Below are 25,294 nucleotides of genomic sequence, written 5' to 3' on the forward strand. Positions count from 1 at the left end.
AAATAGAAACACAAGTCCACAAAGAGGAAGTACACTTGAGTTGATTTTCAATTTATTATTGCAGTGATTTCAGAGAATGAACCTAATCAACTGATCCAATTGACATTGAATGTAATTTTGACTGACAAGGCTTAGTTTACCCCTCAGGTGCAATGGGTTAAGAACAGAGACAGCAAGCTTTTCACCAAAATCCATGTTCCCCTTTCCTGGATTGGAGGCATTGTTGGGAGATGGATTCCTGGCTAGAAACTATATTCCCCAAAGCACTTTATAACCAGATGCGGTCGAATGACTAGTCCTTATTGATGGAATATGAGCAGAAATGAATTGTGTCATTTGCAGGCTGAGGTTTTAAAGAACTGAGTGTGGCTTCTCTATAGGGTAGTCCCTGCTTAATCTGCGGTTTCGCTTTCCATTATTTCAGTTACCCACAGTTCACTGTGGTTCAAAAACATTCAATGAAAAATTCCAGAAATAAACAATTCATGTTTTAAATTGTGCAGCATTCTGAGTAGAATGATTAAATCTGCCGCTAACTACACTCCACTCTCATTAGTCACATAGGAGCCATCTCGGTTAACAGATTGGCTGTCCCTGTATCGCAGCACTGTGTTCATGTTACTCTTATTTTACTTAGCAGTGGCCCCAAAGTGCAAGAGTAGTGATACTGGCATATTGTTATAATTGTTCTATTTTATTATTATTGTTGTTAATCTCTTACTGTGCCTAATTTATACGTTAAATTTTATGGGTATGTATGTAGAGGAAAAAAACATAGCATATATGGACTTTGGTACTATCTGAGGTTTCAGACATCGATGTGGGTCTTGGAACGTATCCCCTCCAGGGTGACGGGGGACTACTGTGCTCCTCTTTCCCCATCTGCAGGCTGAATGAAGGGCATTCTGTGCTCTTAGGGGATGAAGGTGCTACAGAATGGAAGAAGCTTGGGTCCCTGAATCGCCATGTGGCAGGGAGCCACCTACCACCCCCCTACATTGGATGGTTACATGTCTGAGAAACTTTTTTTTTTTTGAGACGAAGTCTCACTTTGTCACCCAGCCTGGAGTGCAGTGGCGCAAACTCAGCTCACTGCAACCTCTGGGTTCAAGCGATTCTCCTGCTTCAGCCTCCTGAGTAGCTGGGCTTACAGGCACTCACCACCACATATGGCTAATTTTTGTATTTTTAGTACAGGTGGGGTTTTGCCATGTTGGCCAGGCTGGTCTCGAACTCCTCACCTCAGGTTATCCACCTGCCTCCCAAAGTGCTGGGATTACAGGTGTGAGCCATGGGACCCGGCCAGAAATAATTTTTAGTGTGTTAAAACACTGAAGCTTTGGATTTTATGTGCTACAACAGCTATAATTACCATAACTTAAATGGGCTCTTTTAATCTTCCAGAATCAGTTAATAGGTTTTGAAATGACCACTCCGAGTGAGGCAAGTAAAAGCAATTACATAGAGTAAATTAAGACAGAAGAAACAGAAAAGGTACATTTTAAAGTTATTTTCTAAAGACCACTTTTGGGAAAACAGTATGATTTTGTGACTAAGTATTTTTGTGGGGTCATTCTTTTTTTTTTGTTTTTCCTAATTCATCAAGAGGGAGTCATCTCCTCACGATGTCTATTGATTGTTAACTGTCTGGGTTTGCTGTTTCTTTTCTAAACATCCTTGTTTTGTTGGGCTTTGGGTAAATCCTAGTTTTCTGTTATTTCTGGACATAGTCCAATATAATAAGAGTCAAGCCTTGGGAATAGTCCTGGAATTTCCCAGGACCTTTTATTTTACTGTAAAAGAGATTGAAGTAAAGAAATCTTGTTATTCCTCAGCCTGGAAGATTATGGCCTTGGGCTCCTCATCCTAGACAGAGCTTCAGGTTTTAGTTCTGGACACAGAGTTGAGAGGGTGAAGTATATAGAATACACTCCTTGTGCTGCTGGCCTATGACCTAGGCTTGGAAATGCTCAATTCCTGTCAGAGGCATGTTCTGCACAGCAGAAAGCGTCCACCCTATTACTGATTCCATAGTAGAAATGCTGTTAGCAGCTGCTCTGAGAGGCTTTCTAAAGAATGGGGATCGAGGCCATGTAGACACAGAGAAATGGAGAAGCTACCCTTGGTATGGACAAAACCTTTTCCTTCATTGCTCAGTTATCTTACAAAAAGGTGGCCTTCTTGATCATCCAATTTACTTGAATGTATTTTTTCACAGGGCTTCTAGGAGCACACACTTCTGGTTTCCTTCTAACCCCTGATCTTCCTGCTGCTGGCTCCTTTGCCTCCTCCCAGCTCCTAAAGGCTGGCATGGCCCTGGGTTTTTTTTATTTTTATTTTTATTTATTTATTTATTTTTGAGACGGAGTCTCGCTCTGTCGCCCAGGCTGGAGTGCAGTGGCGCAATCTCGGCTCACTGCAACCTCTGCCTCCCAGGTTCAAGCGATTCTCCTGCCTCAGCCTTCCAAACAGCTGGGACTACAGGCACGCGCCACCATGCCCAGCTAATTTTTGTATTTTTAGTAGAGACGGGGTTTCACCATGTTGGCCAGGATGTTCTCGATCTCATGACCTCGTGATCCGCCCGCCTTGGCCTCCCAAAGTGCTGGGATTACAGGCGTGAGCCACTGTGTCCGGCCGCCCTGGGTTTAGACATTAATCTTTCTGCCCAGTCACTGCTCTTTTGCCCTATTTAATTTTCTTCATAGCCCTCATCATTATTAGAAATGATCTTATTTATGTGTTAACTGGTATGCTTAAGAGCTTCACTAGAATATAAGCCCTGTGACCTCAGAGACTCTGTTTTATTTACTACAGAATTTCAAAGGACTAGAACAGTCCTTGGTCCATAACATGTGCTCAAAAAATAGTTGTTGAATGCATAATTGACTGACTGATTAATGGAATGAATGAATATATGAATTCTGATGATAACAAACAGCATGTCTTCTTAAAGATTAGGAGACAAAACTTTTATCGAAGTAGGAGGAGATAGTTTGAGATTATTCTAGAATATTTTGTTGTGGTCCTATTTGCTGCAACTTCAAAAAAAAAAAAAAAGATGGTTTTCTTTTTCTTTTTTATCAGCCACAGAGGGATGGATTAGATGACCTTCTCATACAAGTTGAGTCACTCCCAACTTGAGCATCATGTAAACCTGGCCACTTACCTCACATCGGGCTCAGCAGTGGCAGCATGCAGTGGCAGGCGGCCATTTTTATCTGGGATATTGTGCTTGGCACCATTTCTGAGTAAACTCACACAGCCTTCAAGCCAGCCCTGAAATACAAGAGCAACCACATCATTATATAACAGAAGCTCATGTAACATGGTCCAACAAACTTTCTCTAGATTTTTTTCCCTTTCTCTGGTTTGGCTAAAAACATATTTTATTTGACTTGAAGTGGTTAAGAACCACAACTCCATCTTAGATGCCTCAACAGAGGGCCGAAGGTCTTGAAGTACAGATTCCCAGGTTTATGGGAGAACCTTTCCCCTTTAGATGCAGACTGACCTTAGAATCTCTCCATCTCCCCCTCCCCATTTCTAGGGCCGCTCACTGGTATTACATGTATAAGCTCAGACGCATGATAAATGGGCCTTGGTCTTCTATTGCAAGCAAAACTTTTCTAGTAACCACAAGGACAGCACCTTGCTTATTCAAGTCAGTCCCCCTCCCAGTGCCTAGCAGTCTAACCTGAGCTTCACTGCAATGGCTGGGACCCTGCCACCTTGTTGACTGATCTTTCTGATGCTGAAAGCTTGAATCCCTAAATATAAGGGCATCACCAGCACCTTCCAAAGGTTTCCCATTGCTATGTTTTATCCACCTGTAAATTCCTCAAGAAACTTTATGTGAACTGCTGAAACCTGCTGTCTACAATTGTCCAGATTGAGACCTGATATGGCCACATCTCATGCTTGTCTCCTCCTCGGTCAACATTTACTGCTGGGTCATCTTCTCATTGTCTCTCCCATTTCAAAGGCCAGGTGTAATTTCAGGCTAGCCCTCCCTCCCATGCTACTTTAACTGACCCATACCTATTGATAACCAAGTTTGGCTCGCGTGCTAAAGAGGATGTCTCCTACGTTCATCCAGAATGGCTTGGGTTATTTGCCCAATTATAAGTATACTTAAAAATAGATGAAATTATTATTATGAAGAATAATAGGATAACCCTCTATTTTGTTCAGAAGCAGGCTTCCCACCTTCCTACATTCGCATCTAGGTAAACCTCAAAATTATCCAGTAAAATGAGAAAGATGACTGAAGATTTTTCCTCCTTTTATTGAAAGCAATAAAAATAAAAATGTTGGCTGGGCAGGGTGGCTCACGCCTGTAATCCCAGCACTTTGGGAGGCTGAGGCGGGCAGATCACAAGGTCAGGCGATCGAGACCATCCTGATAACACGGTGAAACCCCGTCTCTACTAAAAACACAAAAAATTAGCTGGGTGTGGTGGCGGGTGCCTGTAGTCCCAGCTACTCGGGAGGCTGAGGCAGCAGAATGGCGTAAACCCGGGAGGTGGGGCTTGCAGTGGGCCGAGATCACGCCACTGCACTCCAGCCTGGGCGACAGAGCGAGACTCTGTCTCAAGAAAAAAAAAAAAAAATCAAAATGTTAATAAATGCATGGAGAAGAAGGAAGATAATCATAAGAGAAGAACCTTTTGGTTTTGAAAAGTCTGGAAGGAAAATCAACAAAAATGCATCAAAACTCAGAGTATAAATATTGAATATGATTTTGTAGAATTGACCATTAATATCTAAGTCTTAAGTAGAAGGAAGTATTTTTCTGGCATTTCCAGTCTTGAGTCATAGTTTACTGATGCATTAAATCTGTTTCTAGTTGTTAATGTCTAAATCATCAAGTTCTCAGATTAAAAGAAATGAGACCCAGAGACCCAAAAGAAAGGCATGCTGGGCAAATTTTAGAGTTGCCAAAGATTTACAGTTTTTGAAAAGCAGATCTTTTGGTGGGGGAAAGTTTGAAACACTTTTAAAAATCATATTGCAACATTTCCTGGAACTCTGTGTGTGTCAATGGTTTTCTGATTTTTTTTTTTTCCTGAAGATAAAAAGAAGAAAACCATTGAATATACTATCTGAAACCCTTGGTCAGTCACTATTAAGAACCAACAAATGAGTTTTATACCTACTATGTGCTGGCTGATTCCCCAAGTGTTTATTCGTCAGCTGTGATGAGCATTTTTTTAATTACATGTTACAAATGAAGGAGAAAGCACAAAGAGATACAGTGATTTGCCTAACCAACGTCACACACCTGTGAAATCTGATCATTTGAATTGGGTCCTTCTTGTTGTATCCAACTACTAAACCAGAGTTGAGAAGTCAGGGAAAAAAGCAGGCAGGGCAAGTAACATTGCTCCCAAAATGCAATTATCTGTGAGCCTGGCTGCTGAAACTGCCCGTAGTAACTAGTTTTATCTAATGGCTTCCGAAAAACCTGCTGCAACTCAAAGACAAATTTTACCCACCATGGTCGCTCACCAGTCAGAGCTTGCCAGCTCCCCAAAACTCGACTAGTGCCAATGAACTTTCTGGAAAAACAATATGTAACATTTCTCCTTCTAATAAAACCTACAACTTCCTCTTCATTCTTTGGACATATCGAGGACCACCTGGTCTGTGTGTATGCCCTGAATTGCAATTCTTTTTTTTCTTGTTTTTTGAGACAGGGTCTCACTCTTGTCACCCAGGCTGGAGTACAGTGGCACGATCTCAGCTCACTGCAGCCTCCACCTCCTGGGTTCAAGTGATTCTCCTGCCTCAGCTTCCCAAGTAGCTGGGACTACAGGCATGCGCCAGCACGCCTGGCTACATTTTGTATTTTTGGTAGAGACAGGGTTTCACCATGTTGCCCAGGCTGGTCTTGAACTCCTGACCTCAGGTGATCCACCTGCCTCGGCCTCCCAAAGTGCTGGGATTACAGGCGTGAGCCACCATGCCCAGCTGCAATTCTTATATATCAAATAATATGTTAAATGTAGAGATTCGTATCTCTCTCTCTCTCTCTCTCTCTCTCTCTATATATATATATATCTTGGCTCACCACAACTTCCGCCTCCTGGGTTCAGGCGATTCTCCTGCCTCAGCCTCCGGAGTACCTGGAATTACAGGCATGTGCCACCACGCCCGGCTAATTTTGTATTTTTAGTAGAGACAGGGTTTCTCCATGTTGGTCAGGCTGGTCTCAAACTCCCAACCTCAGGTGATCCTCCAGCCTCCTGGCCTCCCAAAGTAGTGGGATTACAGGTGTGAGCCACCGCACCTGGCCTCAACTCTACATATTTTATTTGAGTTTGACACATCTGTGGTAAGTTTTTTTGTACACTGAGTTCAGAGTTGTGGCTGAGACTTAACTTCTAAGTGTCCTGTTTGCGAAATTTTTCTTTAATTCTTGAATTTGAACATTGCCAGGAGGGAGGGATAAGCTTCACAGTGCAGTCCCCAGGACAACCGCTTCCCATGAGCCTCACCAGAACAATGGAGGGGCCTGCCTTGGGGAGCCACACGGAGATGGGGGCAGAGTTAAAAAGGTGGCACCACATGGTGTCCTGCTGGCAGACTGTCCTCATGCAGCCCTTAGAATATATTCCTAGAAAGAGTTGTCTGCAAAGGTGCCAACTTTCTAGGCTCCAAGGGTGTCCATCATTATTCACCGTGATTTAGAGGAGTACTTCTTCCCAGTCCCTTGCATAGCTCTCTAGTCAAAGAAATGTAAAATTTTGAATTTTTGAACTTCGAAAGGGGGACAGTTTGCTTTCACTACATTCTATTTGCTAGCGGCAGTCAGCTTTAGAAACCCCTTCTATCCCCTTCCTCTACCCCCTTATCCCAGTTTTCTCTTTTCTTCAGCTCAGACACTGGAAAAGTCCATAGCAAGAGCAGTTCTTAAGGCATGTGCTAGAAGGGAGGGGGCTAGGAGGACAGCCATATGTCTGTCTGAGATATGGGACTTCAGCTAATATGCACAGACAAGTGGCTTTTAAACCTGATGGGCAAGTTTTTAAAAATTGCCTGAGAGGCTGAGGCAGGCAGATCATGAGGTCAAGAGATCGAGACCATCCTGGCCAACATGGTGAAACCCTGTCTCTACTAAAAATACAAAAATTAGCTGGGTGTGGTGGTGCATGCCTGTAGTCCCAGTTACTTGGGAGGCTAAGGCAGGAGAATCGCTTGAACCCGGGAGGCAGAGGCTGCAGTGAGCTGAGATCGCACCGCTGCACTCCAGCCTGGTGACAGAGTAAGACTCAAAAAAAAAAAAAAAAAAAAAAAAAAAAATTGCCAAGGAGGTTTTTTCAACATGCAGACTCCCCCAACACCAACTACCCCAGTCCTGCTCCCAGAGTATCTGACTCAGAAGGTCTGGGGTATACCCCTGGTACCTGCATTTGACACTAATGTGAATAAGTTCTGATAACCCTCTACCATCAGACCAGCCTGGCACTTGCATTTGAAACAAGCACCCCAAGGGTATTGACGCAAAAGATCTGTGGACCACAGTTTGAAAATTTCTTCCCAGATTTGCATATGAGTTCTAGAGAGAGAGCACAAATAGAAAATGAAAAAGTAGGCTCTAAAGGAAATCTCTGTGAGACTTGGGCAATGCTTCATTGCAATCTCTGATAGATCATGGCAGAAAGGGGTGGTGTTTTGGAAAGGGAAGTGATTTAATTCAGCAGGACACCCTCAATGGGGCTGGTCAGAGTGAATTCACCACCATCAGTGGGCAGCAATAGCAAATGCAAGCCATAGCAAATGCAAGAAGTTGCCCTGGTAGCAACGGTGGTCATAGTGAAGATTTCTGGGTACCTCTCTGGAGAGGTAGAAAAAGGATGACCTCCATGTGGTGGTTAGGACTTGTTTGACATGGACTCAAGGCACCCCTAGGACCTCCCAAAAGGATTGCAGGAAGAGTTTGAGAGGAGAGGGTCTTGAGGATTTTCAGTAAGGCTTAACAACCAAGCTTGCTCTAATGTTGGGAAATGCTGAACTGAAATCTCTACTGGTGAGGACTAGCATTACGACACAGTTGTTAAATTGAGCCCTGATTGTGGGCTGAGTCCTCTGCTTGGTGTTGTCCCTTTAAGAGCCTGCTATGTCTCCCCTGTTCTCTATCTTCCAGTCCCTCCCACCGCCTTCCCCAGTTCTCATTGTTCTCCACATTCCTCAGCCTCAAGCTTCTACTCAACAAATCCTACCCTACAGATATTAACTGGATCTTCACAGTATTCCCACTATGTTGGGGTTATTTAGGGAGATTGTTTTTAGAAGCCCCAAGTGTGTCCAGAAATATCCCAAGAGAAATTCTGATGCCATTAAGATAGAAAAGAATGTTTCCCTAATGGCCATATCACCTCTATCTTAGAGGATTGTTAGGAAGATCCAAAATGGCCCAAATTCATGAAACCAACTCTAAGTGGGGATATAAACGTTGAAGATCATTGGAGTAAAGCTTCAAGTTCTAGCTCCTTTAGCCCGCTGCATAGATCCAAGAATGCTCCTTTGCAACTGGGACCCCATAATGACACCCTTAGCCTACCCTGCTCCTTAGACCCTGTGACAGGCACAAGTCAGTACCAGGTAGGTGGCCAGGCATAAACTTGTGCGGCCATAAGCATCCTGCATGTTAATATTGGCTCCCATCTTCAACAGCAGCTTCACTGTGTCCACCTGACGTCCAGAAACCGCATGCATCAAGGGCGTGCATCCTGGAATGAGACATTTCAACAGCCTTTAAACATGTTTGACCCATGAAACTGATGAGCAGGCTTTATTGGCCTGTTCATTTGTTTTGCTGTTTGCAATACAAACCCAGCTGTTTGTATAGGACTGAAGGGAGATGAAGCTGATTGTTGCTACATCTCTATAAACTATGTATTTTTTTTTACTGGCTCTTTTCAATCTTTTGCAATTTTGCAATAATTGGCTGAGTAAAACATTTTGGGTAGATGATAAAAATTGCTTATGACTGTGTCAGGGATCAGCATAATTTAAGACATAACAGGCAGATTTATCTTGACTTGGCTTGAACCATGTAGAATCTAGGAGTGCCTTTGGAAAGCCGCTCTATCCGGGCAGATGGGTTCAGCACACTTTTATTGGGGGTGGCAGGTGCTAAGGGGCAGGAACAGTACCCAGCCTTGGATTGTACAAATTCTTGCTGAAAAAGTGGCCACCTGTACTGAAATGCTTCTCTGTTTTCATAATCAATATAGGTCAAGGCATTTAGTTTTTTATGTGTTTTCTTCCTGAATAAAAATAGAGATGAAATTACACATTTTGATGAACTTTGCAGGGCTGTTGGAACAAGCCAGCCTCATGAGGCAGGATCCAGGTGCTTCTTATTCCTTCAGGTGAAGAAATCAAACCTCAGATTCACCCCTTGCCCAGACGAGACTTGTGTAGATGTCTTTGGACTGGAGATTGTGATTCTTCTCCAGATGAACTGCAAGCTATGACCCTGAGAAATCCCTGAGAAAGGGTAAATCCCAAGATTTCTGTTTTCACTGAAAGAACACCGAGTTCAGAGTTGTGGCTGAGTCTTAACTTCTAAGTGTCCCTTTTGCCAAAGTTGTCTTTAGTATTTGAATTTGAACATTGCCAGGAGGGAGTGATGAGCTTTGCAGTGCAGTCTCTAGGACACCACAAATTGAATTGCAGTCGGCAACTCAATTTCTCTCCAATTTTTTTCCTTCTAAAACTCTTTCAGTCATCTGTACTGGGAAAAAGCAGCAATGAAGTGCTATGTCTTAAAATAGTTGCAAAATTTCCTTCCTTTCCCTTCCTCCCTTCCTTTCTTCCTGTCAACAAGTGGTAATTATAACTATTGAGAGAAAAAAAGGACATGCTGCAAAAGGCAATTATTGAAGCAATCTGTGAATCTGAAATGCTCAGTAAGTAAAGCTAAAGAATCCCTAGATAGGCCGGGTGTGGTGGCTCCTGCCTGTAATCCCAGCACTTTGGGAGGCAGAGGTGGGCAGATCTCTTGAGGCCAGGAGTTCGAGAACAGCCTGGCCAACATGGTTAAACCCTGTCTAAAAATTCAAAAAAAATTTGCTGGGCGTGGTGGCACACACCTATGATCCCAGCTACTCAGGAGGCTGAGGCAGGAGAATTGCTTGAACCCGAGAGGTGGAGGTTGCAGTGAGCCGAGATTGTGCCACTGCACTCTAGCCTGGGTGACAGAGTGAGACTCCATCTCAAAAAAAACACACACACACAGAGAAACAAAAACAGAATCCCTAGATACTGTTTTCATAAAATTACATGCTATGTCTGGCTAATTTACATCTATCTTGAGAGCCTAGCTTACATATAAATTTCTTCAGGGAACACCTTCCTGACCCTCCATTGTGAACTGGATGTCCATGTTATAATTTTTCATCATCCTTCATTTTTCTCTAGTAATTCTTTTAATATTTTACAATTATGTATTGATTGAGCATAATCATGTGTTTAAAACTTGTCTCTTCTAAGCTATAAATTCGAAGTGGAAGGAACCACATCTCTCATGCTCATCACTGAATCCTCGGTACCAACCACTGTACCTGGTACCGGGAAGATATTAAACAGCAATTCTGAAATGCATAACCAAATGATTACTGAACGAATCTTTTTTTTTTTTTTTTTTTTTTTTTGAGACAGCATCTTGCTCTGTTGCCCAGGCTGGAGTGCAGTGGTGTGATCATGGCTCCCTGCAGCCTTGACCTTCCAGGCTCAAGCAATCCTTCCATGTCAATGTCTCAAAGTACAGGGATTACCGGCGTGAGCCACTGCATCTGGTCCAAATATTTCTTAAGCTTAAAATAATTTTCCTGAGGTGTCTCTAACTGAGGTTTAGGGAGGAATGACAGATTCATCTCAAATGGGGTTCCAAAATTTATTTTAAGTTGGTACATTTGTCCTTGTAGAAAATAGAAAAAAAACCCTCAAAATAAAACAAATGAGACAGTACAGCATTGTTCCTGTATGTAAAATTCATATATAAAAGAAAAGGTCTTCCTTAAACAAAAGCAATGGGAAAAGTAACAAAAAACAATAGCAACAACAACAAAAATACGGTACTTAGGAATAAATTTAACCGAAGAAGAGCAAGACATATGTGGATAAAAAGTATAAAACTTGCTGGGTGACATAAAAGAAGAACTAAACATGGGAAGATACTATGTTTATGAAGGAAAAGACTCAATATAGTAGAGCTATCAATTTCCTGAAAATGAATCTATACATTCATTGCAAGTCTAATAAAAACTCAACAAAGCTGTTGTGAAACTTGAAAAAAATCCTAAAATTTATCTGGAAGTTTAAAGTGTCAAAAAAATTTTCAAGACAATTTTACAGTAGAATGAAAGAGGATTATTGCTTTTTGAACCAACAAGATTATACAGCCATGGTAATTAAAATAATAAATATATCAACAGAACAGAAGAAACAGTCCATGAAATACTTAGACCTATGGAGGAACTCAATATATGACCAAAGTGACATCACAAATCACTAGGAAAAAAAAAGGTATTCAATAAATGGTGCTGACAAACTGGTTATACAAAAGGGATACGTTAAAATTAGATCTAAAATTCACATCATACATAAATATTTTCCAAATGGATTAGACACCAAATATGAAAAGCAAAATTTAACAACTTATAAAATATATAGACGAATATATTTTATAACATTAAGACTAGTAAGGCCTTACTGAAGAAGACATAAAAACTGCAAACTATAAAGAAAACATTTTATTAAATTCAATTATATTCAAATTAAAATTTTCTGTATTACATAAGGTCCCATAAACGAAATGAAAAGGCCAGTTACAGATTGGGAGGTTATTTGAATTCATAAAACCAAGAAAAAATTATGAGCTTAACTAAATAAATAACATCAACAATTCAATCAGAAAGAAATAAACAATGTAGGAGCAATTTGAGAGACAGCAGACACAAGCCAATAAACATATGAAAGATTATAAATCTCTCAAATAATTAGGGAATACATATTTCTATATTTCTCAATGTCATTGAGAAATGACATTGAGAAACCACTTCATACATATTGGATTAGCAATTATAAAATGTCTGAAATGCCAGGTGTTGTCAAGGATTTGGGAAACTCTTACATACTGTTGGTTAAAGTATAAGCTGGGACAACCATTTTTGGGGATAAATGTGGCAACATTTAATAAAATTATAGGTGCTTATACCTTATAACCCTGTAATTCCACTTCCAAGTTTATTTCATAAAGAAAATTTCACATTGATGAACAAAGAGATAGAATCAAAGATGATAATGAAGAATTAAACTAACAAGAAATGGCATAAATGAACATTAATAGAGAAATACATAAATTATGTTATATTTATGCAAAGAAGTGTCATAGAGCAATTAAAATGTCAGAGTTAAATTAATCCAGATCCACTTGAATAAATCTTGAAGACATAATTTTGAGTGAAGAAAGCCAATTGCAAAGATACACACTATTATTTATGTAAATTTTATAAATCAAAATAACAACAGGCTGCTATAAACCCAGTTAAAGCACAAAAACAGAAAAAGGAAAGATACACACCAACTTCAGAATAGTGGTTAGTTATTTTAGAGGAATGAAGGGAAAAGGGGTGGAATCAGAAAAGGATAAAAAGGGCCTTCAACTGCTCTGTAACTTTTTTCCTTTAAAAAAATCCAAGGAAAAGATTGCAAATTGTCAAAATTGTTAAATTCTGCAAAATAAAGGGTGGAGCAACTTGGTTAGGTAAGTTGTGCAGGAAGGTAGCCTCAGCGTCTTGTGTCCTTAAATGATCCACTTTGCCACATGGTAAAGTGTTCAAGAACTTTAAGACATCTGCACTATAAGATAAGGAGCAGAAAGAGCACTAACCAAGGACACAGAACATTTGGGTTCCAGTTCCAGCTATTTTATTAGCTATGAAACTTTGGCTAAGAAACTTAGCCACTTTGAGACTCATTGTCTTGTCCTGGGTGGTGCAAAGTAGTTACAGTAAGGTTATGAAATTCCAAAAGCAACAATAATAGCTTGTATTTATTGAGTGTTTATTATGTATCAGGCATAACTCTGAATACTCTAGATGGATTAACCCAGCTAGTTTTGATTTTTGTACTGTCCTTAGTCTGTTTTCTGTTGCTATAAATGAATACACGAGACTGGGTAATTTATGAAGTGAAGAATTTTATTTCTTTCAGTTCTGGAGGCTGGGATGTCCAAGGTTGAGGGGCCATATTGGGTGAGGGCCTTTTTGGTGGTGGGAACTCTCTGCAGAGGCCTGAGGTGGTACAGGGTATCACATGGCAAGGGAGCTCATGAGAGATGACCCAACTAGCTCTTATAACAGACCCACTCCCATGATTACTAACCCACTCCCACAATGACCCATGAGTGGATTAATCCCAATAATCTCCCAAAGGTTCCACCTCTCAACAATACTGCATTGTGGACCAGGTTCCCAACACATGAAATTTGAGGGAACACATTCAAACTATAGCATGTAGCTTGAATGTAGTTGAAATTGGGTATACTGATTCCTTCCACTTTATTCTTTTTCAAAATTGTTTTAACTATCCTAGTTCCTTTGTATTTCTGTACACATTTTAGCTAATCTTGTCTCTATGCACAAAAAATCTTGCTGGGGTTTGGTAGAAATTGTGGTCTCCATCTCATGCCAAGATGTCTCTTCAGAATTTGCGCTAAACCTGTATACAAATTTGAAGAGCATTGCATGTTTACTAAGTTGAGGCTTCTAGTCCACAAACATGGTATGCCTTTCCATTTATTAAGATCTTTGATTTATTTAATTAGCACTTTATAGTTTTCAACATACAAGTTCTGTACATATTTTATTGTATTTGCACCTAAATGTCTCTTTTTATTGAGTGATTTTAAATGGTATTATAGTTTAAAATTTTGATGTCTGCATGTTCATTGTTTGTATACAAAAATAAAATCTATGTCTTGTACCCTGTGACCTTGCTGAACTCACTTAGTTGTAGGAGTATGTTGGTAGGTTCCTTAGGAGTTACTATGAAGACAATCAAATTGTGCAAAAAGTAACAGTTTTCTTTTTTCCTTTTCAAGATGTATGCTTTTGGCCGGGCCAGTGGCTCACACCTGTAATCCCAGCACTTTGGGAGGCCAAGGTGGGCGGATCACCTGGGAGGTCAGGAGTTTGAGAAGAGCCTGGGCAACATGGTGAAACCTGTCTCTACTAAAAATACAAAAATTAGCTGGGCGCAGTGGCGGGCACCTGTAATCCCAGTTACTCGGGAGTCTGAGGCAGAATTGCTTGAACCCGGGAGGTGGAGGTTGCAGTGAGCCAAGATTGCACCACTGCACTCCAGTCTGGGTGACAGAGTGAGACTCTGTCAAAAAAATAAAAGATGTATGCTTTTTATTTCCTTTTCTTGCCCTTTTGCACTCATATTAAACTATGCTGAATTGGAGTAGTGAGAGTGGACATTCACACCTTATTCCAGGTCTTAGGGGCAAAGCACTCAAACTTTCACCATTAAGTAAAACCTTAGCTCTAGAGTTGTTGTTGCTGTTGTTGTTGTTGATACTCTTCCTTATGTTGAAGAAGCTCTCCTGTATTCCTATTTTTCTGAGATTTTTATTATTAATATGTGTTAAATTTTGTCTAAAGCTTTTTTTGTATTAATTGATATGAACATGTGATTTTTCTGCCTTAGTTGGTTAATTCGGTGGATTACATTGAATTTCAAATATTGAACCAGTCTTACATCCCTAACACCCCTAAAACAAACCCTACTTGGTCATGGTGTGTGATTCTTTTTGTTTTTGTTTTGAGATGGAGTCTTGCTCTGTCACCCAGGCTGGAGTGCAGTAGTGTGATCTCGGCTCACTGCAACCTCCACCTCCCAGGTTCAAGCAATTCTCATGCCTCAGCCTCCCCAGTAGCTAGGATTACAGGCGCATGTCACCGTACCCAGCTAATTTTTGTATTTTTAGTAGAGACGGGGTTTCACCATGTTGGCCAGGCCGGTCTTGACCTCAAGTCCTGACCTCAAGTCATCTGCTTGCCTCGACCTCCCAAAGTGTTGGGATTATAGGCGTGAGCCACTGTGTCGAGCCTATTTCTGTATATTACTGAATTCTATTTGCTAATATTTGGTTAAGGATTTTTATCTCTACTTTCATGAAGACTACTGGTCTATAGGCTTATTTTTTTTTACATCGTCTTTGGTTTTGATAGTGAAGTAATACTAGCTCATAAACATAACTGAAACGTGTTTTCTCATCTCTTTTTTTGGAAGAGATTATGTGGAATCGATGCTGGTTATTCTTTAAAAGTTTGTAGAAATCTGCCAGGTGAGGTGGCTCATATCTATAATCTTAGCCCTTTGGGAGGCCAAGGTGGGAGGATCACAAATCTCTGGTGAAATAATCTAGTCCTGAAGATATCTTTTTTGGGGGGGATTTTAAAATTATGAAGTCAATTTCCTAATTATAGGGCTCTTCAGATTACCTGTTTCTTATTGGCTATTTCTTACTGTTCTGTTTTCAAGTTCATTAATTCTTTCCTTTGCATCCTCATTCTGCTGCTGAGCTTATTCACTGAGTTTTAACATTGTGATGATTGTATTTTTGATTTTTAAAAATTCTCATTTGTTTTTTCCTTATGTCTTTTATTATTTCTTTGCTGAGACTTTCTATTTTTTTCTTTACTTTTAAGCATGTTTTCAATGGAAAAAAGTGCTCATTGAAGCATTTTTGTCACGGTTATTTGAAAATCTTTGTGAGATAATTCTAACATCTCTTTCATTGGCATCTGTTGATTATTTTTTCATTCAGTTTGGGATCTTCCTGTTTCTTGGTATGACAAGTAATTTTCGATTGAAACTTGGACATTTGGGGTATTATATTATGAGATTCCTGATCTTAAACCCTTTATTTTAGCTGGCTTCCATGGGCACTGCTGTAAAGGGGAAGTAAATGGGTGCCACCTCATTATTGCAAGGTGGCATTAGAAATCCAGGTTTCCTACTTAGTCTTTGCTGGAATGAGTGGGGCTGGAGCCCCATGGCTTTTTGTGGTGTTTGGCTGGAGTAGGGACTTATTGTCTAAAAAGTGTTCTGTCTTTCTAGGCTGTTCCTTTCCTGGTCCTTTAGCCAGAGAGGGAAGGCTTTTGTTGTTTTTCTTGCTGTTTAGTCTGTGCCTGTTGACATTTCTGGGTTGCCAGCTTCTTCAGCATCAGCTCTGGGAGAGACAAGGCAAAAAGAAAACGCTGGGCACTTACACCATGTCATTCCTTGAGTCAGAAGATCTCAGCTCATATGTCATCTTATCTCCATCTTCCAGAGTCTTTTTATGTTTATATATAACGTCCAGCGTTTTTAGTTGCATTTAGCAGAAATAATACGAAAGAAATGCATCTACTCCATCTTCCCAGAAGCAGAAATCCTTGCTCTTTGCCTTTTACAGTTACATTTTCTCAACATCCATTGCTACCAAAAGTAGTCTGCTCTTTCCGTACCCTTTCCTAACTACTTGACCTATCTATTTTGGTCATTCATACAAGGATATTGAAAACAAACTCGAACTGATGACTTCATTATAAGAGGCGATGTGGTATCTGCACATAGCCACAGTATCAAAATGGCTGGTCAGATATACATTTATTAACATTGTTCATGTCTGAAGGCCATCTCTAAAAAAATAGAGCAGAACATTCTGGATTCAAAATGCATACATATCTCACCTTCACTGTCACAGCATTCCAGGATAGAAGGGTCTTCCCGAATCACTGCAGTCAGAGCATTGACATCTCCATTAGAGGCTGCTTGATAAACCATGGTCAGGTCAACTTCCTCAGATGAGTCACCTTCATGCATCAAACAGACACAATGTTAGTGTGTGGAGCCAGTTCACTGAAAGAATAACAATACCCAAGTAGTCACCCACACAAGTGATTCATTAAAACTTCTCAAGTGAATCCAGGCAGAAGACTGAGTCATCCTGGCTACACACTCCCTCACCACTTCTGAAGAAAGGTGGATCACTCATGCCGTTTGTAACACCGCCGTGTATTGGAAAGGAACCTGAGGGATTGGACGTCATTTGAGATTTTCTGATTATTTCCAGGCTTTCAGGCTTCTCAAAGCCAGTGAGCCCAGAGAGGAAAGTGGGCCCTCATCTTGGTTCTGCATTGCCCTTTTTGATCTGGAACATGTTCCTTGTCCTCCCAATGACTCAGTTTACTACCTTTGAAAGAGACATTGTGCTCTCCATTCTCCGTTCTCCAGATGTAGAGGGTGAGGCAGCCTTTCCCACCCTATTCTGTACCCTGAGGACTGACCCTTGCCGAGTGCTCCACCCAGGCTCCCTCACCCTCTTGCTTGCCCATGAGAGGCACGGGCAGGAGCCTGATGGGGAGAAGAGACAGATGTGACATTTCTTCCTGCCTTCCCCTAGTGCAGTGTTCGGCAGGAGCCACTTCTCTCCCACCAGGAGGCTCTTTCTTGGCAGAGCCAGTCTCTTCCTCTGCAGAGTTAGTCTCTCTGGGTTCCCTGATAAAACGGTCCCCTCCCATCCTTTTTAGCTGTAAGTATGGGATTGGCTTCCCACTGATGTTAGTCTGTGGAGCTTCAGCATCCCTAGTTCATTCTTTCAGCCCTGCTTCATCTCTGCAAGCTGTCCCTTCATGAAAGTCTCTTCATTTCAACCACCTGAGATTTCATGAGAGGGAATTCCCAGAAGAAACAGAACTGTAGGCAACTCCTTTGAATTTGGTAGCCACCTGCATTATGCCTTGTGCATGACTGAACCAACTAATAGCATGGTCAAAGGCAACATCAGGCCAGGCATGATGGCTCAGGTCTGTAATCTCAGCACTTTGGGAGGCTGAGGTGGGAGGAAGGCTTGAGCCCAGGAGTCCGAGATCAGCCTGGGCAGCACAGTGAGACCCTCTCTCTACAAAAAATTTAAAAATTAGCTGGACATTGTTGTGGGTACCTGTAGTCCCAGGTACTCAGGAGGCTGAGGCAGGAGGATCACTTGAGCCCTGGAATTCAAGCAGTGAGCTATGATCATGCCACTATACTCCAGCCTGGACAATGGAGTGAGACCTTGTCTTAAAAAAAAAAAAAAAAAAAAAGGCAACAACAGAACTATGGGTCAAGTGGGGCTGGGTGCAGTGGCTCATGCCTGTAGTCCCAGCACTGTGTGAGGCCGAGGCGCGCAGATCACTTGAGGTCAGGAGTTCAAGACCAGCCTGGCCAGTGTGGAGAAACCCAGCCTCTACTAAAAATACAAAAAAATAAGCCAGGTGTGGTGGCGTGCGCCTGTAATCCCAGCTACTTGGGAGGCTGAGGCAGGATAATTGCTTTAACCCGGGAGGCAGAGGGTGCAGTGAGCTGAGATCACACCATTGCACTCTAGCCTGGGCGACACAGCGAGACTCTGTCTCAAAACAAAACAACAACAACAAAAGAACTGTGGGTCAAGTGGAGAACAGGGAGGACTGGGAGGTGAGTTCTGCTCAAGAGGAGGCCTCCAGGGAGAGGCTGTGTTGATCGACTCACACAGTTCTTCCCATGCACGCCTCCTCTGCTCCCCAAGCATAGCCACTGTTCAGGTGTGGTGGCTCACGCCTGTAATCTCAGCACTTTGGGAGGCTGAGGTGGGTGGATCACCTGAGGTCGGGAGTTTGAGACCAGCCTGACCAACGTGGAGAAACTCCGTCTCTACTAAAAATACAAAAAATTAGCTGGGCATGGTGGCGCATGCCTGTAATTCCAGCTACTCGGGAGGCTGAAGCAGGAGAATTGCTTGAACCCGGGAGGCGGAGGTTGCGGTGAGCCGAGATGGCGCCATTGTACTCCAGCCTGGGCAACAAGAGTGAAACTCCGTCTCAAAAAAAAAAAAAAAAAGTAAAAAAAGAGAAAAAGGTTTTTTAAGTTGTGTTTTTCTGCTAATGTGGACATTATGTCAAAGGTACTTTTTAGTTTTCAGTTCTAATTGATCTTTAGTTGGCAGTGGTCCTAACCCTTTGCCTCGGTTTCTCTGTCCCAGTATTTTTGGGAAGTCATAAGTGTCTTTTAGCCGGTTGACCTGTCTGTCCGCAAAGGAACTTGTTATTGGAAATGATTCATTTATGACAACAAAATGTTTTGTAAAGTGAGTGGTTGTTCCTTAACTTACCCACTGTAGTATTTTGTTGTTTTTGTTTGTTTGTTTTAGGCAGACTCACTTGCACATTTGCCTGGGGGCCAGAAATGAGAGAGGAGGGGTGTCCAGGTCAAATGCCACTCCTGTGATGAGCACAAGGACTGTGGAGCCAGACAACCTCAGTATCAGTCCCAGCTTGCACTGACCAGCTGTGTGGATTTGGGCTGTCCCCTCTCCAGGCCTTAGTTTCCTTGTTTTCATTTGTTTGTTTGTTTACAGGGTCTCTTTGGGTCACCCAGGCTGGAGTGCAGTGGCGTGATCTTGGCTCACTGCAGCCTTGACCTCCCAGGCCCAAGTGATCCTCCCATCTCAGCCTCCTGAGTAGCTGGGACTACAGACGTGCACCACCATGCCCAGCTAATTTTTGTATTTTTTGTAGAGATGGGGTTTTGCCATGTTGCCCAGGCTGATCTCTAACAATCCTCCCATGTTGGCCTCCCAAAGTGCTGGGATTTATAGGCATGAGCCACTGTTCCTGGCCAGTTTCTTTGTCTTTAAAATGAAGGTAATCATGATGATAATTATGATAACTACCTACCTCTCTTATAAGTTTGTTGGAAGGAAAAAAATGAGTTACTATTTAATTCTGTGTGCTTTTAGAACAAGGCCTGGCATATAATAGTGTATATATTTTATATATTTGCTGTGACTACTGCTACTTAAAAAAATTTTTTTTTGATGTGTTTAGAAAGCATTAGAAATCTGGGACATGTAGAGAAAATAGTCTCTTGTTGATGATGATTAGACAAAAAGTCCGTACATTGCACAGAACATTAGTCTCCATTAAGAACCTTCCCAGGACTCTAGACATTTTGTTAAGATTTCGCACAGTATATTTGGGCACAAGAAAGAGGGCCCAGAAATAGGACAAAGATGGAGCTGGTATCTGGTTGTGTGACCACATCCAAAGATGCTGGTGGTATTACTTCAGGAGGAAGATCCTGGTGGTGGGCTGAGGAGCTCTGTGTTTAACAGCCTGTTCATATGTTATATAATGTGCCTATATAACAGACATAAATGTATTCACAATCCATTCATCACTGAGTGCAATAAAATATGCAAGGCACATTCATCACACTAGACCACATACAGCTGAGAGAAACAATGATTGCATTGCCTGATAGAATTATGATCCCCAAAATATCTTGCCAGAAATCTAATTAGATGGTATTTAATAGAGCTAAAGGTAGAGTAACATATTGAAAGACAGGACCAGCTGGATTTCCTAGGCCGACTAAGAATCCCTAAGCCTAGCTGGGAAGGTGACTGCATCCACCTTTAAACACAGGACTTGGAACTTAGCTCACACCTGACCAATCAGAGAGCTCACTAAAACGCTAATTAGGCAAAAACAGGAGGTAAAGAAATAGCCAATCATCTGTTGTCTGAGAGCGTAGCGGGAGGGACAATGACTGGGATTTAAACCCAGGCATTCGAGCTGGCAATGGCTACCCTCTTTGGGTCGCCTCCCTTTGTATGGGAGCTCTGTTTTCACTCTATTAAATCTTGCAACTGCACATACTCTTCTGGTCCGTGTTTGTTACGTCTCGAGCTGAGCTTTCGCTCACTGTCCACCACTGCTGTTTGCTGCTGTCGCAGACCCGCCACTGACTTCTATCCCTCTGGATCCAGCAGGGTGTCCACTGTGCTCCTGATCCAGCGAGGCACCCATTGCTGTTCCCAATCGGGCTAAAGGCTTGCCATTGTTCCTGCACGGCTAACTGCCTGGGTTCGTCCTAATCGAGCTGAACGCTAGTCACCGGGTTCTAGGTTCTCTTCCATGACCCATGGCTTCTAATAGAGCTATAACACTCACTGCATGGCCCAAGATTCCATTCCTTGGAATACGTGAGGCCAAGAACCCCAGGTCAGATAACACGAGGTTTGCTACCATCTTGGAAGCCCCCCTGCCACCATCTTGGGAGCTCTAAGAACAAGGACCCCCGGTAACAATATCTTAGTCCACAAAATATCCACTTGAACTGATTGAAGGGTGGTTAAGTATGTAGTTTTTGCACTCAACTTCCCCTCTCCCTGTTGATAAGATTAACCTGATTATTTTCTAGGGACTACGTCCTCTCCTCTTCTAGCCCACAGGCTGATTCAATGGAATTGACTATATCCCTGGTCAGGGGCAGAACATGTGGCTTAGAACTAAGCCACTCAGCACTAGCATTATCCTGGCCATGGAGATGGATTCAGAAATGTGACCCAATTAGAGCCCATGAAAAGCAATGATACGTTTGATATGTTGACTGGGGTTGTCGAGAACAATACTGTCGCTTTGTTCTACCACCCATGAACCTGGAAGCCACCTGGTGACATCTTTCTCTTACCAGAGAAAGGTGGAGAGCTTTTCTCTGCCCGCCCCTCGCACCCCGCCCCCCTAAAAAAAAGAAAAAGGAAAAAGAAATCTTAGCCTAGATCAATGTCCCGAAGCATTTCCCCAATGTTTTCTGGTAGTTTCATGTCTTATATTTAAATCTTTAATCCGTTTTGATTTGACTTTTGTATATGGTGAGAGATAGGGGTCTAGTTTTATTCTTCTGCATATAGATATCCAGTCTTCCCAGCACCTTTTATTGAAGAGACTGTCCTTTCCCAAATGTATGTCTTGGTGCCTTTGTTAAAAATGAGTTGTCTGTAAATGTGTGAACTTGTTTCTGGAATCTCAGTTCTGTTCCATAGGTCTACGTGGCTGTTTTTATGTCAGTATCGTGCTATTTTGGTTACTATAGCCTTGTAGTATAATTTGAAGTCAAGTAATGTGATGCCTCCAGCTTAAGCCAATTTACATAGATTTTGTGTATTCATTTGGATTTTCTTTTTAATCACTGAAAAAGTTCTGACCGATAAAACGTTTTAAAAAAGAACTTGGAGTTTTAGTTGGAAAATTAGCTCTATAGAAATAAACAGCGTTGTAATAAATTAGTAGGAAGTCTGGCTGAATTACCAAATCTAGTAGCCATACTGAGGGCACTGATAGGCCTTTTCCATTCTTAACTGGTCAGTGTCATATTGAGGTCTATGGTCTCAAACAGGGGTATAGTGGCTGGAGAACATTCAGAGGTGAGTGACTGGAGGTATGAATGGACTTTAATCATGTCACGTGAAGAATGGTTGAAGGAAATAAATGTGTCTACTCTGAAGATTATTCCATGGGGTCATGATAGTAGTTTTCAGATAGTTAAAGAGTTTTTTTTAATTAAAAAAATTGTGCAGGAGGCTGAGGCAGGAGAATGGCGCGAATCCGGGAGGCAGAGCTTGCAGTGAGCCAAGATCACGCCACTGCACTCCAGCCTGGGCAACAGAGTGAGACTCTGTCTCAAAAAAAAAAAAATTGTGGTAAAAGATACACAAAATTTGAAATTTTAACCATTTAAGTGTGCTTACAGTTCAATTGCATTATGTCCATTCACACTGTTGTGTAACCATCACTAAAACTCATCTTTTCATCTTCCAAATCTCTGTACTCATTAAACTGTAACTTCACATTCTTTCCCGTCCCCAGTCCCTGGAAACCACCATTCTACTTTCTGTCTAGGAATTTGACTACTAAAGGCACCTCATGTATGTGGAATCAATAAACGTTGTCCTTTCGTGACTGGCTTATTTCACTTAGCATAATATCCTCAAGGTTCATCCATGTTGTAGAATGTGTCAGAATTGTCTCCCTTTTTAAGATTTAATAATATTTAATTGTATGTGTGCATCACATTTTGTTTATTCATTACCTGTCAATGGACACTTGGGTTGTTCCCATCTTTTGGCTATTGTGAATAATGCTGCTGTGAACATGGGTCTACAAATCTTTTTGCATTCCTGCTTTTAATTCTTTTGGGTATATACTCAGAAGTGGAATTGTTGGATCATGTGATAATTCCATTTTTAATTTTTGAAGGAACCACCATACTGTCTTCCAAAAGGCTGCACCATTTTGTATTTCCACCAAAGTGCACAAGAGTTTCAATTTCCCCATATCCTTGCTAACACTTATTATTTATTGTTTGGGTTTTAAAAAAAATAATAGCCATCCTAATGAGGGTGAAGTCATATTTCATTGTGGTTTTGATTTGCATTTCTCTAATATTAGTGACAGTGAGCATTTTTCCATGTGCTTATTGGCTATAGGCATATCTTTCAAGAAATGTCTATTCAAATCCTTTGCCCATTTTTAATTGAGTTGTTTGGCTTTTTGTTGCTGGGTTGTAGGAGTTCTTTATATATTCTGAATATTAAACTTTTATCAGGCATATGATTTGCAAATATTTTCTCTCATTCTGTGGGTTGCCTTTTCATTCTGTTGATAGTGTCCTTTGATGACAAAGCTTTTAATTTTGATGTAGTCTAATTTCGATTTTTTCTTCTGTTGTCTGTGCATTTGATGTCATAGCCAAGAAATCATTGCCAAATCCAGTGTCATGAAGCTTTTCCCTAGGCTTTTTTTTTATGAGTTTTACAGTTTTAGTCTTATGTTTGGGTCTTTGATCCATTTTGAGTTAACTTTTATATATGGTGTAAAGTAAGGGTCCAAATACATTTTTTTCCATGTGGCTATCCTGTTTTTCCAACATCATTCATTGAAAATACTATTGTCTTAGTCTGTTTCCTGCTGCTATAACACAATACTATAGACTGGGTAATTTATAAATAAACTTATTTGGCTCATGGTTCTTGAGGCTAGGAAGTCCAAGGGCGTGATGCCAACATGTGGTGAGGATGATCTCATGGCAGAAGGGTGAAAGGCAGAAGCAAGCATGTGAGACAGAAGAGGAAATCAGGCCAAACTCATTGTTTTTATCAGGCATCCACGCCAGAAGATATCTAACTCACTCCTAATATAACAGTATTAATCAATTCATCAGAGCAGAGCCCTCATGCTCCAATCACCTCTAAAAAGCCCACCTCTTAATACTAGTACAATGACAGTTAAATTTCAACACAACTTTCAGTGGGAACATTCAAGTCATAGCAACTATTCTTTCCCTATTGAATGGTCTTGGCACTCTTGTGGAAAATCAGTTGACCATAAATGTATGGGATTATTTCTGGACTTTCAGTTCTATTCTACTGATCTATATGTCTGTATGCCAGTACCACACTGTTTTCATTACTGTAGCTTTGTAGTAAGTTTTGAAACCAGGAAGTGTGAAACCTCCAACTCTTCTTTTTGAAGATTTTTTGGCTATTTTGGGGTCTCCTGAAATTCAATATGAATATTAGGATGATTTTTCTATTTCTGTAGAAAACATCATTGGGATTTTGACAGAGATTATATTGAATCTGTAGATTGCTTTGTGTAGTATTGGCATCTTAATAATATTAAGTTTTCTAATTCATGAAACATAAAATGTCTTTCCATTTACTGGTGTTTCCCTTAATTTCTTTCAGCAATGCTTTGTAGTTTTCAGTGTACCAGTCTTTTACCACCTTGGTTATTCCTAAGTATTTTATTCTTTCTCATACTATTGTAAATAGAATTGTTTTTCGAAGGGCTTTTATGCAAACAATTTTATGGTTAAATTGCTGTGTGAGACTCCAGTAGTTAGAAATAGCAGTGGGTGAGAGTGACAGAGAGACAGGTATTCTAATTATTATTAGAGCTTATAAAAATGGACTGGGTCACCTCAAGAAGTAGTGAGCTTCCTGTCACTGAAGATGACCTCTCTTGGCTAGATGACCACCAAACCTGTTTAGAAGGAATTTAGACATAGAATGAAGCACAGTGTAGGGGGAAAAGGAAGACGTGTGAAGCAGAATAGCATGTACTTCAGAATTCCTTCTGGCCCTGCGATGTACGCTAAACCACAGTACAACAAGGAAATAGGAAATGAAGGAGCTTCCCTAGAAGTTATTTACAAAGAGCCAATCTAAGTTGCGGTCAATGCAAATAATTGGGCACAAACTTAGAAACTGTACAGAGAATTTCTATAGAAATGAGGAAGCATGATGTAGAAATAACAAGTACAAAGAAAAGGATGACTTACGGTCCTAATGGAATCTAAAATGAGGGCGGGAAAGTTTTTTTCTACTGACAATCAGAAACCCACTTATTAAGATGTCTAAAAG

At 41.1% G+C, this 25,294-nt stretch overlaps 1 protein-coding gene across 1 annotated transcript in view; it reads right to left on the bottom strand.

The window, feature by feature from the left end:
* Positions 1–25,294, bottom strand: part of ANKRD55 (ankyrin repeat domain 55) — a 136,640-nt gene that overhangs the window by 69,868 nt on the left and 41,478 nt on the right. The window contains exons 2-4 of the mRNA XM_054487992.2: positions 16,758–16,880; positions 8,605–8,735; positions 3,170–3,279 (exon numbers count right to left, since the gene is read on the bottom strand). Coding sequence (XP_054343967.1) covers positions 3,170–3,279; positions 8,605–8,735; positions 16,758–16,880 — 364 coding nt within the window. The remainder of the gene's footprint in view (positions 1–3,169; positions 3,280–8,604; positions 8,736–16,757; positions 16,881–25,294) is intronic.

This window comes from Pongo pygmaeus, chromosome 4 (assembly GCF_028885625.2).
Source record: "Pongo pygmaeus isolate AG05252 chromosome 4, NHGRI_mPonPyg2-v2.0_pri, whole genome shotgun sequence".
NCBI lineage: Eukaryota > Metazoa > Chordata > Mammalia > Primates > Hominidae > Pongo > Pongo pygmaeus.